This window comes from Equus caballus, chromosome 8 (assembly GCF_041296265.1).
Source record: "Equus caballus isolate H_3958 breed thoroughbred chromosome 8, TB-T2T, whole genome shotgun sequence".
Lineage (NCBI taxonomy): Eukaryota > Metazoa > Chordata > Mammalia > Perissodactyla > Equidae > Equus > Equus caballus.
Genome location: NC_091691.1, coordinates 873,605 through 886,314, shown reverse-complemented (window position 1 = coordinate 886,314; position 12,710 = coordinate 873,605). Strand labels below are relative to the sequence as shown.

Here is a 12,710-nt window from a genome sequence, read left to right as displayed (position 1 = left end):
GTTATTTTTATTAGGTTTTAGAAACACAGGGTTATAGCTTCCTTGCAAGAATGAATATTTCTATGTTTTGGAATAATTTTTCTTCAAAGTTTCAAACAATACATGAACAAATAATTTAGGATCAGGAATCATACCTGAAGGTAGCTTCCAACTTCTTTATTGGGTACTACTTTGTTCAGGTTTTCCTAACCCTATAGCATCAATTTTGAAAACATATTTTCTAGATAATTATATTTATTTTAGTATTCTGTCTTGTTTTTTAGTTTAACAGTATAAACATTATATTGCACTCTGATGATTTTTTTCCTCTAGGTTAAATGTTTTTCTAGTTTTTTTTCTTCCTACTCCCTAATTAAATATGCCAACTATACGTTTTTCACACTTTGCTTTCAAAGACACAGTGCTTTCTATTTATTTATTTTCGCTTTTTCACTAATTTTTTTCTTCTGGAATGGTTCTGCCCACACTTGTTACCAGGACCATTGAATAAAGAGTGGCAGGTACCTCTGCTGAAGGTTAGTTAGCAACCCTACCTGCCTGGTAAAGGAGAGCCCTGGGGTGGTCGGCCAGGAGAGAAATCAAGGTTATGGCTCAGCCTCAGTCTTAAGTTAGGGGCCCCACAAAAGTCCTTACTGAGGTGCCTCCCCATGGTCACCCTCATAGATGTGTGCCAAGTTCCAGAAGCCCAACTAGACTCTACTCTGAGTAGCTGTGAATAAGTAAGGTTAAGTTACACATTTTTACTGTTATCAACAATAATACAATGCTATTCTGTCAGCTTTCACAAATGTGGAATCGATCTGTGGTCACCAATAAGTGGGTTGGTTTAACTTTAAAGTGTCTGCAGAGTATTTGCTGAGCATATACTGCCAACGGATTATAGTCGCTGCCTTCCAAACCTCTCACTCCTGCCCCATCTCCCCCCAGAGCTCTAGGCTCAATTCCAATGGCTTCTCGACATTCCCTCCCTGACCCCCTCAAACTCTCAACACATTCCACACTGAATTGGTGTCCATCCCCGTAAGCCTGTTGTCCTTATGGTCTCAGTAGAGGACACTACCAACTATCCAGGTACCCAGCTAGGATCTCCCTCATCCCTCCCTTTGCTCCATCCTAAGAATTTCCCAAATCAGTCTCCTCTCTATCCCAATTGTCATAATCCCTTCAGGCCATGAAGTTTCCAACTGAATCATTGAAGCAACCTTCTTTCCCCATAGCTGTCAGAATGATCTCCCTCTTGTGCTTCGAAGCTTCTAATGGCTCCCTGTCTCTTCCATGATAAAGGACACTCATTAATAGGGAGCAGGAGCCTTCCATGACCTGGCCCCTGCACATCAGCCAGCCCCTCTCTGTCCAGCTCCCTGCCTTGTAGGTAAAGATCCACAGCGGTGAAATGCTGCCAACTGATCATTCACACCAAGCCTTTCTCATTTCTGCTGTCCTCTGCCTGGGAAAGCCTTCAGGCCATTCCTGGACTAGACCACAGGCTTTCTGAGGAAAGTCTAAATTGTATTCACTCCGGTATCCCTGGCACCTACCAAGTGTATAGCACATGCCTTTAAACTGCTACTGAGCAGCCTTCCTCTTCTTCAGTCGAAATCTGTACAATGTGTCTCTTTCTATATTGTCTATTTAAAACACTTTGTAAACATACTCAAGGTCAAGTAAAAAACTTTTCATTGGGCCCCTGTGTGCTGGGTTCTGTGGAATAAATAAAGTGTGCTTACGGACTTAGTGATCCACTGATGAAGGTAGTGATTCAGTTCACCAGGATAAACAGCAGAACGTGGGGAGTTCTACATTAAAGATATAAACATATACCCCATGAGGGCAGGAGTGGGGGCACTGAATGCAGCTGGAAGCAGGCAGTGGGGACAATGACTGCACAGACCTTGAGGGACAGGCAGGGTGTGACCAATGGTGGTAGGGAGGGATGGCCCAGACTCAGGGCTCTTTAAGGACCAAAACAGTCCCCAGGGAACATGAAGGTGCTGAGCTCAGACAGCTGCTGGGGCCGCCCACCCCAACAGGCAGTCCCACTCACCGCCTGAGTGACTCCGGAGGATGGAGACACATCGCCACTGCTCCACGTTGGCAAGCTTACCGCTGGAGCCGAACACGGTGCTGGGGCCGATGTACCTGCATGAAAGAGGAGTCAGAAAGGCACTCTAGGAGTGCTCTGGGCACTGCACAAAGATGCGCACTGCAGCATGGCTTCACGGCAGACAGAACAGAGCAAACACAGACAATGGCTGGGAAGCACCAAACTGCTGCATGACAGGGGCTGACAGTAGGTTATGATCCATGCACTTGATGAAATAGTATACAGCCATCACAAATCGTGTGGTAAAAGACTATCCACTGCTTGAGAAAATGTTCACAATATATAAGTAAAAGCAGCAGGCCACAAGACATCATGTATAATATGATACCACTACGTAAGGAAAAAAATACACATAACATGGACAACATCTACACGTGGAAAACGGATCAGAAGGATACACATGAAAAACACCCAAAATAACAACTGTGGCTTTCTTTAGGTGGCAGGATTGTGATTTTTTTTCCTTTATATTTTTTCAGTTTTCCAAATAGTATACTAAATACGTTATTTATGTTGGTTAAAGCAGCAAAATCAACAATATTTTTTAAGCCCTTTTGTAAATGAAATGAACGTCTCTGCCTTAATACTGAGGCAGAGAAAGCATTCGAACCATAGGTACTAGCTCCTGCCATGTGGAGCTGGTAGAGCAGTCACATGGGCCCCCAGAGAGATGGCGCTGACGCCACTGAAGCACGGAGCCTCTGTTAACACCCTTTGCGCCTGCAGAACTCTCCACAACCCCAGAGAAAGAGTTCGCTGAGGCAGCTGAGTGGGCTGAAGGAGAGAGTGTGCCTCTGCTCTTGAAGCCACGGCCACAGGGCCACTCCGGCTAACCCATGGGGTAGGGTCTATTTTCCCAGCCCTAGAGTCACCTGGGGAGTTGGTTATGGGACAGAGTCCCAGGACCCACCGTGAGACTCTGCCTAGGTTTAAAAAAAAATAGTTCTCCAGGTGATGATTAGTTCCTTGTGGGTGCAGAGCAGGGGCTTTCAAGGGGGGACAGGTGCTCCTCAGAGCCCAGAATGAGGCTGACAGAGAATGAGGTGAATGGCAAAGAGGGCGGGCTCTGGATGCCTGCCCTGGATTCCATCAGAGCACCTTGACTATTAACCATTTTGTACGTTGGGAAACTTCATCTGAAGAACGAAACAAACGGAGCCACCAATGTCAGCACTGGAAGGGATTAGCCCTTCATTTTCAGGTGGAAACGCTGCAGTCCTCCAAGGGGGCAGCTGAGCAGGTCTCTAGGCAGGTGGGTGGCCTCCTAACTCCTGGTCAGGCCCCAGCTACTCCTGGCCTACGCGTGCTTCCTGACATGAAGTCAGAGCTCTGGAGACTTCAGTGCCAGGGTGGGGAAAGGGACTGTGATAAGGACCAGCAAAGAAGCTTGTAAAAATAAAATGTGAAGAAAGGAAAATGATGCTTACGTAGCCCGTTTCCACACCATAATCAGTTTGTCATCTCCCCCAGAAGCTAAATACATCCCACTGTTTGACCACCGCACACAGTTCACACATGCTGGGAAGAAAAAAAAAATAGGGTGATGAAAATCCAATAGTCATGTCCATTTGCTTTATGCAGAGTTTGGTAAGATGCAAAGGGTTCATAAAATCTAATCTATCTAATCTATTCAAGGCATCTACTGTGTGAGAGCCCCAGAAGAACAATTCAGTTCAAGCACTAACCTACTTGTGCTGTAATAACAAATGACCAGAACAGAGTTTGGAGGGGGAAAGGCTACATAATCTGAGAAGTGTTAGTGCTGAATGAAACAGTCAGTAGGAGGATGCTTAATTCCATGAAAACTGATAAATAACTAAATCTCATTATCTCAAAAGGGCTGTCTCATAAGATGTATTTCTGAGTAGGGATAATTCTCTAAATGAGGGCATATGCTAAAAGGCCAAGATGCCTTTTCCAGAATTTTCATGGAGGCAGCTTGTAGAGCATAAAACTCTGACTTCATCCCGCCCATCAGCCCTTTTAAACTCAGATTTTCCAAACTTGTCAGCACTGCAGGTTGACTGATTCTACACTCATAAACTCAGACCAGCAGAAATCCCCCCGGCCCCTGGTGGGCTGGAGCCTCTGGGAGCCCTCACAGCTCGGCCTTTGGGAGCCCTGCAATTTGAGAGACGCTATACAAGTTGTGGTCCACAAATGACCTGTGAGTGTCTTGTGCTCGAGGTCAGAGGACGCTGAGAAGCATGTTGGGAGAGCAAAGAAGGGGACGTAACTGTTAATGGAGCATCTCAGGGGAGGCAGCTAGGCTGAAAACCAGAGCCAAGTACAGTCACCCTGATGCTCAGAGGTGGGAAACTAAGGCACTAACGCAGAAAAGGAAACCACAACACTGTCCAACGGCCAAAGGGTCCTGGCAGAGGGCCTCAGAATGACACAGCGGCAATCTGAGACATTTGATGAGTTGTCTTTTACGCACCCTTCCCCAGAACCCTACTGCTTCCAGGTCGCTGGCCCCAAAGCCCCATGGAATCAGGCAGTAACGACTCATGAGCAGGAAATCACCAGAGGTACCTGCAGACTGTCCAAAGATGGTTCTGTGAGCGGGCCGAGTCTTCTGCCGAATAACTCACCCAGGTGTGAAGCCAACATCTGTGCCTTCAGACAGCAGGCCGAGGGGAGTTATCGCCGCACGGGGCCTTATCTTTCTAATTACAAACACATGTGCTAACCTTGGGCACTCTGCCAACACGCAAAGCCTGCAAAGGGCCACTCTGTAATACCTAAGTGATTGTCCATCTGGCAAAGCATCTTGGGAATATTTTCATCCTTCTCGTCATCCTCCTGGAGGACTGGAGACATATTCCAGATCACAACCTTCCCAGAATCCTGTCCTGGAATGAAGGAGCAGAAATAACTCAATATGCAAGGAGTAGAAATTTGATATCAATAAGTAATATTAACTATGAGACATAGTCCTCACTTAGCTTTCATAAATAATAATAGCCTAGATTGGAAGAGACTGAATTTGAATTACTAATGTAAGTTACAGAAAAGATGCAGAAAAACAAGTCCTGATAGGGATCAAACAGAGTGTGGTTTTAGCAGTATGCTGAGGCCAACCTGACTTTAAAGAACTCTGGACTAGGTATCAGGAGGGGACTGAGCTGTGGTCTGGCCTCTAATACAGATCCTCCAGGGTCCCCTAGAAGGTCCTCATCCCTGCCCAGAACCCAGACCTTGCATCTGTAAAATGAAGAGCCTGGAAAAACTGCTGCCCCAGGACCCTTTCAGGTCTGTGCATGGGCACCCTAGCAAGCAAGGAGAACAGCATGGTCCCTGCTGGGGCTTCCCTCCCCTTTCAGGTACTGCCAGGAGTCCTTATCTGTTCCCATAGCTGACTGGATGCTGTGAGACCCAAGTCTGAAATGTGCCCCGAATACAGAAAAAGGGCTCATACCTTCTTATCTGCCCTTTGCCGTCACCTACAGATGGGGGATCAACCAGAGAGAGCATTTAGGGCTCCTGTGGTGATAAGCTGATGCAGTACTCTGCTAAAACATATATCTATGCATTTTAGTAACGAGTTCTCTTTCTAAGCTTTCCATTACTGACAACTAACAAAAGTCTAGCCCCTCATTTAACTTTCCATTATACAGGGGCAAAACCCAATAAATGCCTGGAAATGGACATGTCAAAATTACCATAAGGCATGCTTGAAACTGCCTCCTGGCCAGTATTTAAAAATACTTCCTAAACAGCTCCCCTAGACCTCGCTAAGCTGAGCAGGTCGGGAAAATACGCCTCTTCTTGTGGATGAGGAGAAAACTCTGTCCCCTGGCTAAATCCAGCGGTCCTAGGTGACACTCGTAGGCACCTCTCAGGTGCAGCATGCAGGAAAGAGATCAAGGCTTCCCTTCACACCCCTACAGCAGGAAGTCCACAGACAACCTGCAGCACCTGGCTGAGGACCCAGAACTCACGGAGGCACTCTCCAGGTGCTGTCCAGGGAGGCCTCAGCCGGACAGAGACCCTACCCTGGGATGAAGCTACAGAGGACTGGGCTCCGCAGGAATGCTACTTTGCGTGATCATTTATACATCTTGGTGTCCTGGCCTGAAAAATGACTTTATCTTTCCAAACAGAGCTACATTACTGCAATATTTCAACAAACACTGGATGAAGTACACTGACAATGCTATGGACCATCTTTTTGAATGGTGTGCACATTTCTACTTGCCCACAGTGTATCTGCTTTCTAACCCAGTTGAATTCCTTTGAGCCCAGAAAATGGGCCTAATAACTATAGGACTGACTGTAAGTTAACCACCTCCTTCCCTTTTTCAGATGAGAAAACGCAGCCAAAGCCAAGATGAGGACCCAGAGCCCTCACCTCTGGGGCTGGGGTTTTGTCCACAAGACCACCTGCCACTCTCCCTGCTCAATAAGCTTGGGCTTGGGCATGAAAACTGATTTTAATGTTAACTCAATAAATAGGAATTAGAAAGATAAACCTACTACCAAAATATTCATCAAAAGCACACTAGAGCCAAAAAAGGATTTTGATGTGATCTGTTCAGATAACAGATTACAACTGTACATTTTAAACTCAATCACATCCATACTGGAAAACACAAGTATTCTCTCTTCAGCTCACTGTGGAACCAGGAGAAGCAGAGCAAGGTGGCAGGGCTATGAACGTTCCCTCTGTTAGTCCATTAACGTACCTTGTCCTCCAGTTGCGAACTTGGTCCCGTCAGGGTGAATATCAACTGAAAAAATTGGCTTGCCTGGAAACAAAGAAAAAAAAAGACACACACAACATCTACCTTGGCTTTTATTCACAGGAGAATAGTAACAGACTCAAAATTTTAAGACACTGGTTCTTCAACTAATATTCCTAATCACTGCTCCTAGGAAAAAATAATAGGCTACCAATAATTTACTTGTGAGTAAAGATGGAGTGACCTTTTAAAGTATAAACTGTTGGAAGACTCACCAAATGACAATAAATAGCTGAAAGTCTCTAAGGGAGACAAAGCATTTTGTCACCGGAACGACTGAGCCCACAGGATACCTGGGCAGTCATAGAGAGGTCCCTGGGACAGGAGCCTACCACCTTCTGGGGATGCATATTTGCAAAGGCTACGAACTCTTCACGACAACACCTCTGAGTCACAGGGGCTATACCTCTAGCCATCTCCCCTTCCCACGGATCTGTACTTGGCTGGCAGCCTGGACGCAGGGAGCATGCCCCAGCTTTTCCACCGGCTGTCTCACAGATTGGAAGGACCCATGGCTGGATGCAACACCAGCATTCCTTCCTGTCATGCTTCTGCTTCCAAAAGCCCTCCCATACGTTTGTGCTACATCAAAATCCACAGAAAGTCGCCCTTCTTGGCATTTCCTCTGGCTGAACTTCCTCCACGGTATGTGCCCTATGTTCAACTAGACATTCAGTCCCTCCAAAGGGAAGGGCTGTGACTACTAGCTCTTGGAGTCCCCACAGGGCCCAGGCCCACATCAGGAGCCCATGAAGCTGGATGGCTAGCTAGGTGGACCAGACTGGCAAAAGTGCCAGAAGAGCTCAAAACCCAGTAGACTGTAGAAGTAATCCTGGGGCCTTTGCTCAGTGGGCACTGTCTGGCTCCCTGGTCTGCTTCCAGACTAAGAGAGGTATGTCAATCACTGCTGACTTCATCACCACATCCTCAGCTTCTAGCATGGGCCTGTTGAGTAGTGGCTCAGTAATATTTGTTCAGTGACAAATTAGATGCATGACAACGAACTAAACAGTAGCAACTGCTGATACAGACAAGGGGCTGTTGCCAAGGAGTCTCTTAGTTGAGGACACACTGTCTCTGTCACCCAAGAAGAGGTGGCAAGGACACTAGGATGAGGGTTACCAGCTCTAGAATCACATGGCAGCAAGTGTGGGCAGGGCAGGGGCAGGCAGTGGCTACCTAAGAGCTGAAAATCCTTCCAGAGCTCCCATCCAAGTGTGGAAAATCAAATGCTGGTACCCAAAAGGCAATGGCCAGCACGGGCTCCAGGTGGCACCCAGCTCACCTCACCTTCTTCTGGAGAGCCACACCCCTACAGTCAATCAAGCATGAGTTTCCAAAGACAAGTGGAAATGCACTCTCCTTCTCATTGGTCATTACATCGTAGTGGGGGAAACAGCTGTGCAAGGCCACTAACAAGCAGGTGTGGCAAATGTAAACGCCCTAGTTTGTCTCAGGAAGCAAGTAGAAACCCTAGGAAAGTTTGGAAATCACACCACATGTTCTTTCATCTCTAGTACTTACTGAATTCCAAAACAACAAAGGCTACCACAACAGGCCCCTGTCATGCTGGTAGCTCTAGCCTGGTCTCTGAGCCCCTTGGTCACCTACAGGCCCACAAGAGCCAGAGCTCTATAGTAAGAGGTTAAGTTCAGCCAAGCAGCTGCTCACCACCTTCCTGGAGCACATGCAGTGTGCTTAAAGCTGTCCCAAAACACAGGAAATCCAGCCCTGGTCCGCTCTGAGCTTTCATTCTAAGAGTTCACAAGACAAGCCCCAAGACAGCTGGGCACTCTATACAGATCTGAAAGAGCCACACCCAGCAGTGGAGTGCACTCACAGAGGCCTGAGGTAAGAGAGCCTGCAAAAAATTCTTCCATATCCTGGACAGGGCAGACTCTAATTAGTCCACCTTAATCTTCAAGGGAAGAATCCAGAAAACTATACATGGTGAGCTGAAAGAAGATAGGTGCTGAGAACACAGGTGAGAAGGACTGGAAGTGTTCAAACTGGTGCTTTCTTGCCTATGCACTCAGGCCCACGTTGGCACACCCATGCCCTTCCTGGGCCAGGTGGCTGCCACGTGTGATAAGCCACAGCATCCAACACATTGCCACTGAGAATGTGCCACACCTTCCCATAGGCTGAGGAACCAGGAGGGAGGCAGTTGTGAGAAGGTGGGTTTCTCGCCCATTTGGGCTGCAAGAAGTACCTCACAGGAAAGCTTGGGAAACAAGAAAGGACAATTGGGACTGTGGGCCCAGCCTCGAGCCGTGCAGACATCACTGCTCCAACAGCTGTGAAGAATGGCAAGACCAGGGTGCCTAGTGCTAAGACCGAGGCTCGGAGTCCTGCCAGACACAAGAGGACAGTGACCAATTAGCACCACTAAGAGCCTTGTGAAATTCAGAAGAGCAGATGTCTCCAAGCATGGCAAGGACAGCAGTGGGGGAGCCTCAATCCCATCAGCGCTGCCATCTCCACTTGGGGGCTCCCAGGCCAGGCCTTGGAGGTCCCAGCCAGCTGCTCCTTCCAGGAGAGCCACAGCCATGCTGGGGCATATCTTACGGAGCCCTGCCTTTCCAAAGCCAGACCGACTTCTCCCCAGTCCATGACATGCTCTTGAGCATCTGACATGCCTCTCAAACCGTGCAGGCAGCACAGCCCAGGGCATTCTCTAAATCTCATACCGCCCTCTGAGGTAAATACTTCTGACATCCTCATTTTGCCATGGGGGAAACTGAGGCACACAAGAGGTTAAGAAAGTTGCCCAAGCTACATAGCTGCCTGGTAGAGTCCAAATATCTGGCTCCAGAGCCCAAGGTGTTAAATACCATGGGGTGTGTTGCCCCTCTAGGTGAAGCTGGGAGGGGGTGCATCTGGAGCTGCTGTGAGGGTCAGGATGACACTGCCTGGAGGGAAATGAGGCAAAGCCTATAGGTGGAAAGCAAATTAGTGAGCAAGAGCCATAGTGAAAGTGAGAGTGCGCATGCATGTGCACCAGGTCCTGATGACCTGTTTTGGGCCCTTGGACTTGCTATGCTGACCACTGCTTTGGACACCTCAGTCCCGTGCACTTCCCACCCCTTGAATTTGGACTGATCCTGTGACCTGTTTTAACTAACAGTATGTAACAGAAGTGACGCTGCTCCAGTCCAGGCTTAAGCATAAAAGGTCCAGCAGTTCAACATTTGCCCTCTGGAGAAAGCCAGTTGCCATGTAAGAAGTTCAACCACCCTGAGACCACTGTGCTGAGAGGAGGCCCAAGACGGCCACATGGAGAGGGTCAAAAAACCCAGACAACAGCGAGAATCAAGGCTTCAGACACAGGATCCAGGTGAGCTGCTGTAGCCACAAGCTGCTCGAGCCATTCCAGCAGATTCCGTGTGGAGCCGAGATGAGCTCTCCACACTGAGCCCCGCCAAATTGCAGAATCACAAACAAGTAATAAAACAGTCATCGTTTTAAGCCAGCAAATTTTGGAGTAGTTTGTTAAACAAGAAATAACCACAAATGCCAATTCATTCACTTTTCTGCTTAAGCCAGCCTGAGCTGAGCATTTGTCATTTTAACCCAAAACGTTCTGCCTGACTGAGCATCAGTCTTGAGTAGGCCACCAGGGAGGAGCATCCACCTGGCCCTTGGAGTGCTTTTCAGTTGTTTAAGTCTGTGAGACACTGCATTCCATGTCTCCTCAAGCACAAGAAAATCACTCACCTGCAAGTCACAGGCCAGCCTGGCTCCCCAAGAGCACACACAGCCAAGCCAGGCCGGTTGAGGGGCTCACCTGCACAGGTACCAAGCACAGCCCAAGTCCCTCCCACCACACCCACTCTCAGGATGAACAGGATGTTTTCTCATTCATCCACCTTTATGGTTGTCTACCATGAGCCTGATAGTGGGCTAAGCAGTGAGAAAGTAAAGATGTAGAAGGCTCAGTCCAGCCTTCAGGAAGTTCCCAGAATGCAGATAATCACATGAACCTCACTGATAAGTCCAGCAACGGAAGCCTCTTCAGGTAGAAAGCAACCTGCCTTAGCCCAGGGCTTCCTACAGAAATCACAATTCAATTGAGTCCCCAAGGTTGAGGAAAAGCCAGCCAGAAGGGTGTGGGAGGGGAATTTCAGGTAGAAGGGACAAGCAATGGAATCAAGAAGGAGCCCAACATGCTGTAGAGTAGAGCGAAGCCTGGGATTGGAGAGAGCGGAGGCTCTGGAGACAGACAGGGCTCGGCAAGGCACCAGTGAGGAGTGCTACAGCTACCTCTGAAGCAGGGGAATGCTAGGTCAGATGCACGCTGTGGCTCCACACAGCCGTGTGGAGCAGGGGCTTTTGTTGTTAAGACTGGAAGGGAATTGTTTAGTCGGAGGGGGCCTCATGGCTCCAGGGAAAGGCAGAAATGAGGGTTGAGAATAGGCCTGGGTTTTAGCATTAAACACCCCAGGGTTGAATTCTCAGCTCTGCCGCTCACCAATATATATAGCCTTGAGTAAGTTATTTAATCTCGCCAAACACCACTTTTCTAATCTGCAAAATGGGGAGGACACATTCACCCTTACAAGCCCCTTATGAGACAGATTAAGATGCTGTATCACGTGGCTTCTAAGATGCATACATAAGATGCATAAGATGTCCACATGTGAACACTTCTGAGATCAGGATGCGCCTTGGTGAAAGGCATGACTGGTGTAACTGGCAGCATATTGATGCACCACAGATCAGATGAAATATGGTGGTAGGCCTACACAAAGCCACCAGCATGGTCCTGGCTCCCCATCTCCTTACAGCACTAGATCTTTCAGTCCCAAGGAAAACAGTGGCTCACATTCCCCCAGTGAGAACGACCACCTTTTTCTAAAGGGCTCTTTGAGGTGGAGCTCAGGAAAAGGATCGTCTGGCTTGACTAGTTAGAGAACTTTTCATGTGGCACAGCATAATGATAAAGACACATTCCCAACTACTTCCAGGGTTTGGCCTTTCTTTGCACAGAGATAGAGACAAAAGATAAATTAACACACTCCCTGTACCCTGGAGCCACCAGGCAACCTCATCTCCTCCGAACCTGTGGCCAGCATGCTCTCCCTGCACACCCGCCACAGCCCATTCTCCTCGGGGCTCTGCCTCCAAGTCACCCCTCCCAGACTTCCTAGACCCCTCGTCAGTCCACACATAGTACCCTGTTGTCACTCTCTCCAGAGGCAGAACAGATAGCCAGTGTCTCCTCTCTGGGAGTTGCAGATCTGAGGACTGAGGCATGAATGCTCTAACTGACAGGGTACAGTCAGGCAGAGTCCTCCTTCCTCACATCAGGGGAAAGATGCCTGAGGAGGCCTAAGCGTGAAACCTAAACTCCAAGTAGAGAGCGGTGGCCAGAGAAGCAAACAAGAGTAGCCAGCGCTCTCAGCGGCCAAAGACCATTGCTCCCGTCTCTGGGCTTTTACTCTCAGACAGCTCACTGGGCAGAGTCGACTGGAACATCCATGAGCATGTCCTGCTGGAATGGAAGCCTTGGGAAGTTGAGGCCTTCACCTATTGTATGTTGTTCCTAGGAACACTTCTCCTGTACAGCCCAATAATACTTGGTTTTAACAAATTTTGGTAAATTTGTAATTAAAAATGAAACATGGGAAAATGTTTAAAACATTTATTAAGTGAAAAAAGAAGTTACAGAACAATATTAAAATACAAGGTGGGTACAAAAGACATGATGTAGAAAACCCTAAAGAGTCCACAGAATAAACAAATTTAGTAAACTTGAAGGATACAAAATCAATGAGTATCAGTCGCATTTCTATACATTAACAGTGAAATACAAAAAACAAATTAACAAGTCCATTTAAAATAGAATTTAAGAGGGGCTG

General features: G+C 47.8%; 1 protein-coding gene across 16 annotated transcripts in view; it reads right to left on the bottom strand.

Moving 5' to 3' along the window:
• The window catches only part of HIRA (histone cell cycle regulator), a 90,920-nt gene that overhangs the window by 61,854 nt on the left and 16,356 nt on the right, over positions 1–12,710 (bottom strand). For 5 of the 16 annotated variants that reach the window (XR_011441664.1, XM_023648071.2, XM_023648077.2 and 2 more), the window contains exons 2-5: positions 6,793–6,855; positions 4,849–4,959; positions 3,532–3,622; positions 2,045–2,139 (exon numbers count right to left, since the gene is read on the bottom strand). Coding sequence is in view for 10 of the 16 variants with exons in the window: in XM_023648071.2 (XP_023503839.1) it covers positions 2,045–2,139; positions 3,532–3,622; positions 4,849–4,959; positions 6,793–6,855 (360 nt within the window). In the remaining 6 variants the exon portion in view is untranslated. Of the gene's footprint in view, positions 1–1,727; positions 1,797–2,044; positions 2,140–3,531; positions 3,623–4,639; positions 4,960–5,525; positions 5,551–6,792; positions 6,856–12,710 lie in introns of those variants that run through there. The other 11 variants (XM_070275951.1, XM_023648072.2, XM_070275954.1 and 8 more) reach the window with 9 other exon arrangements.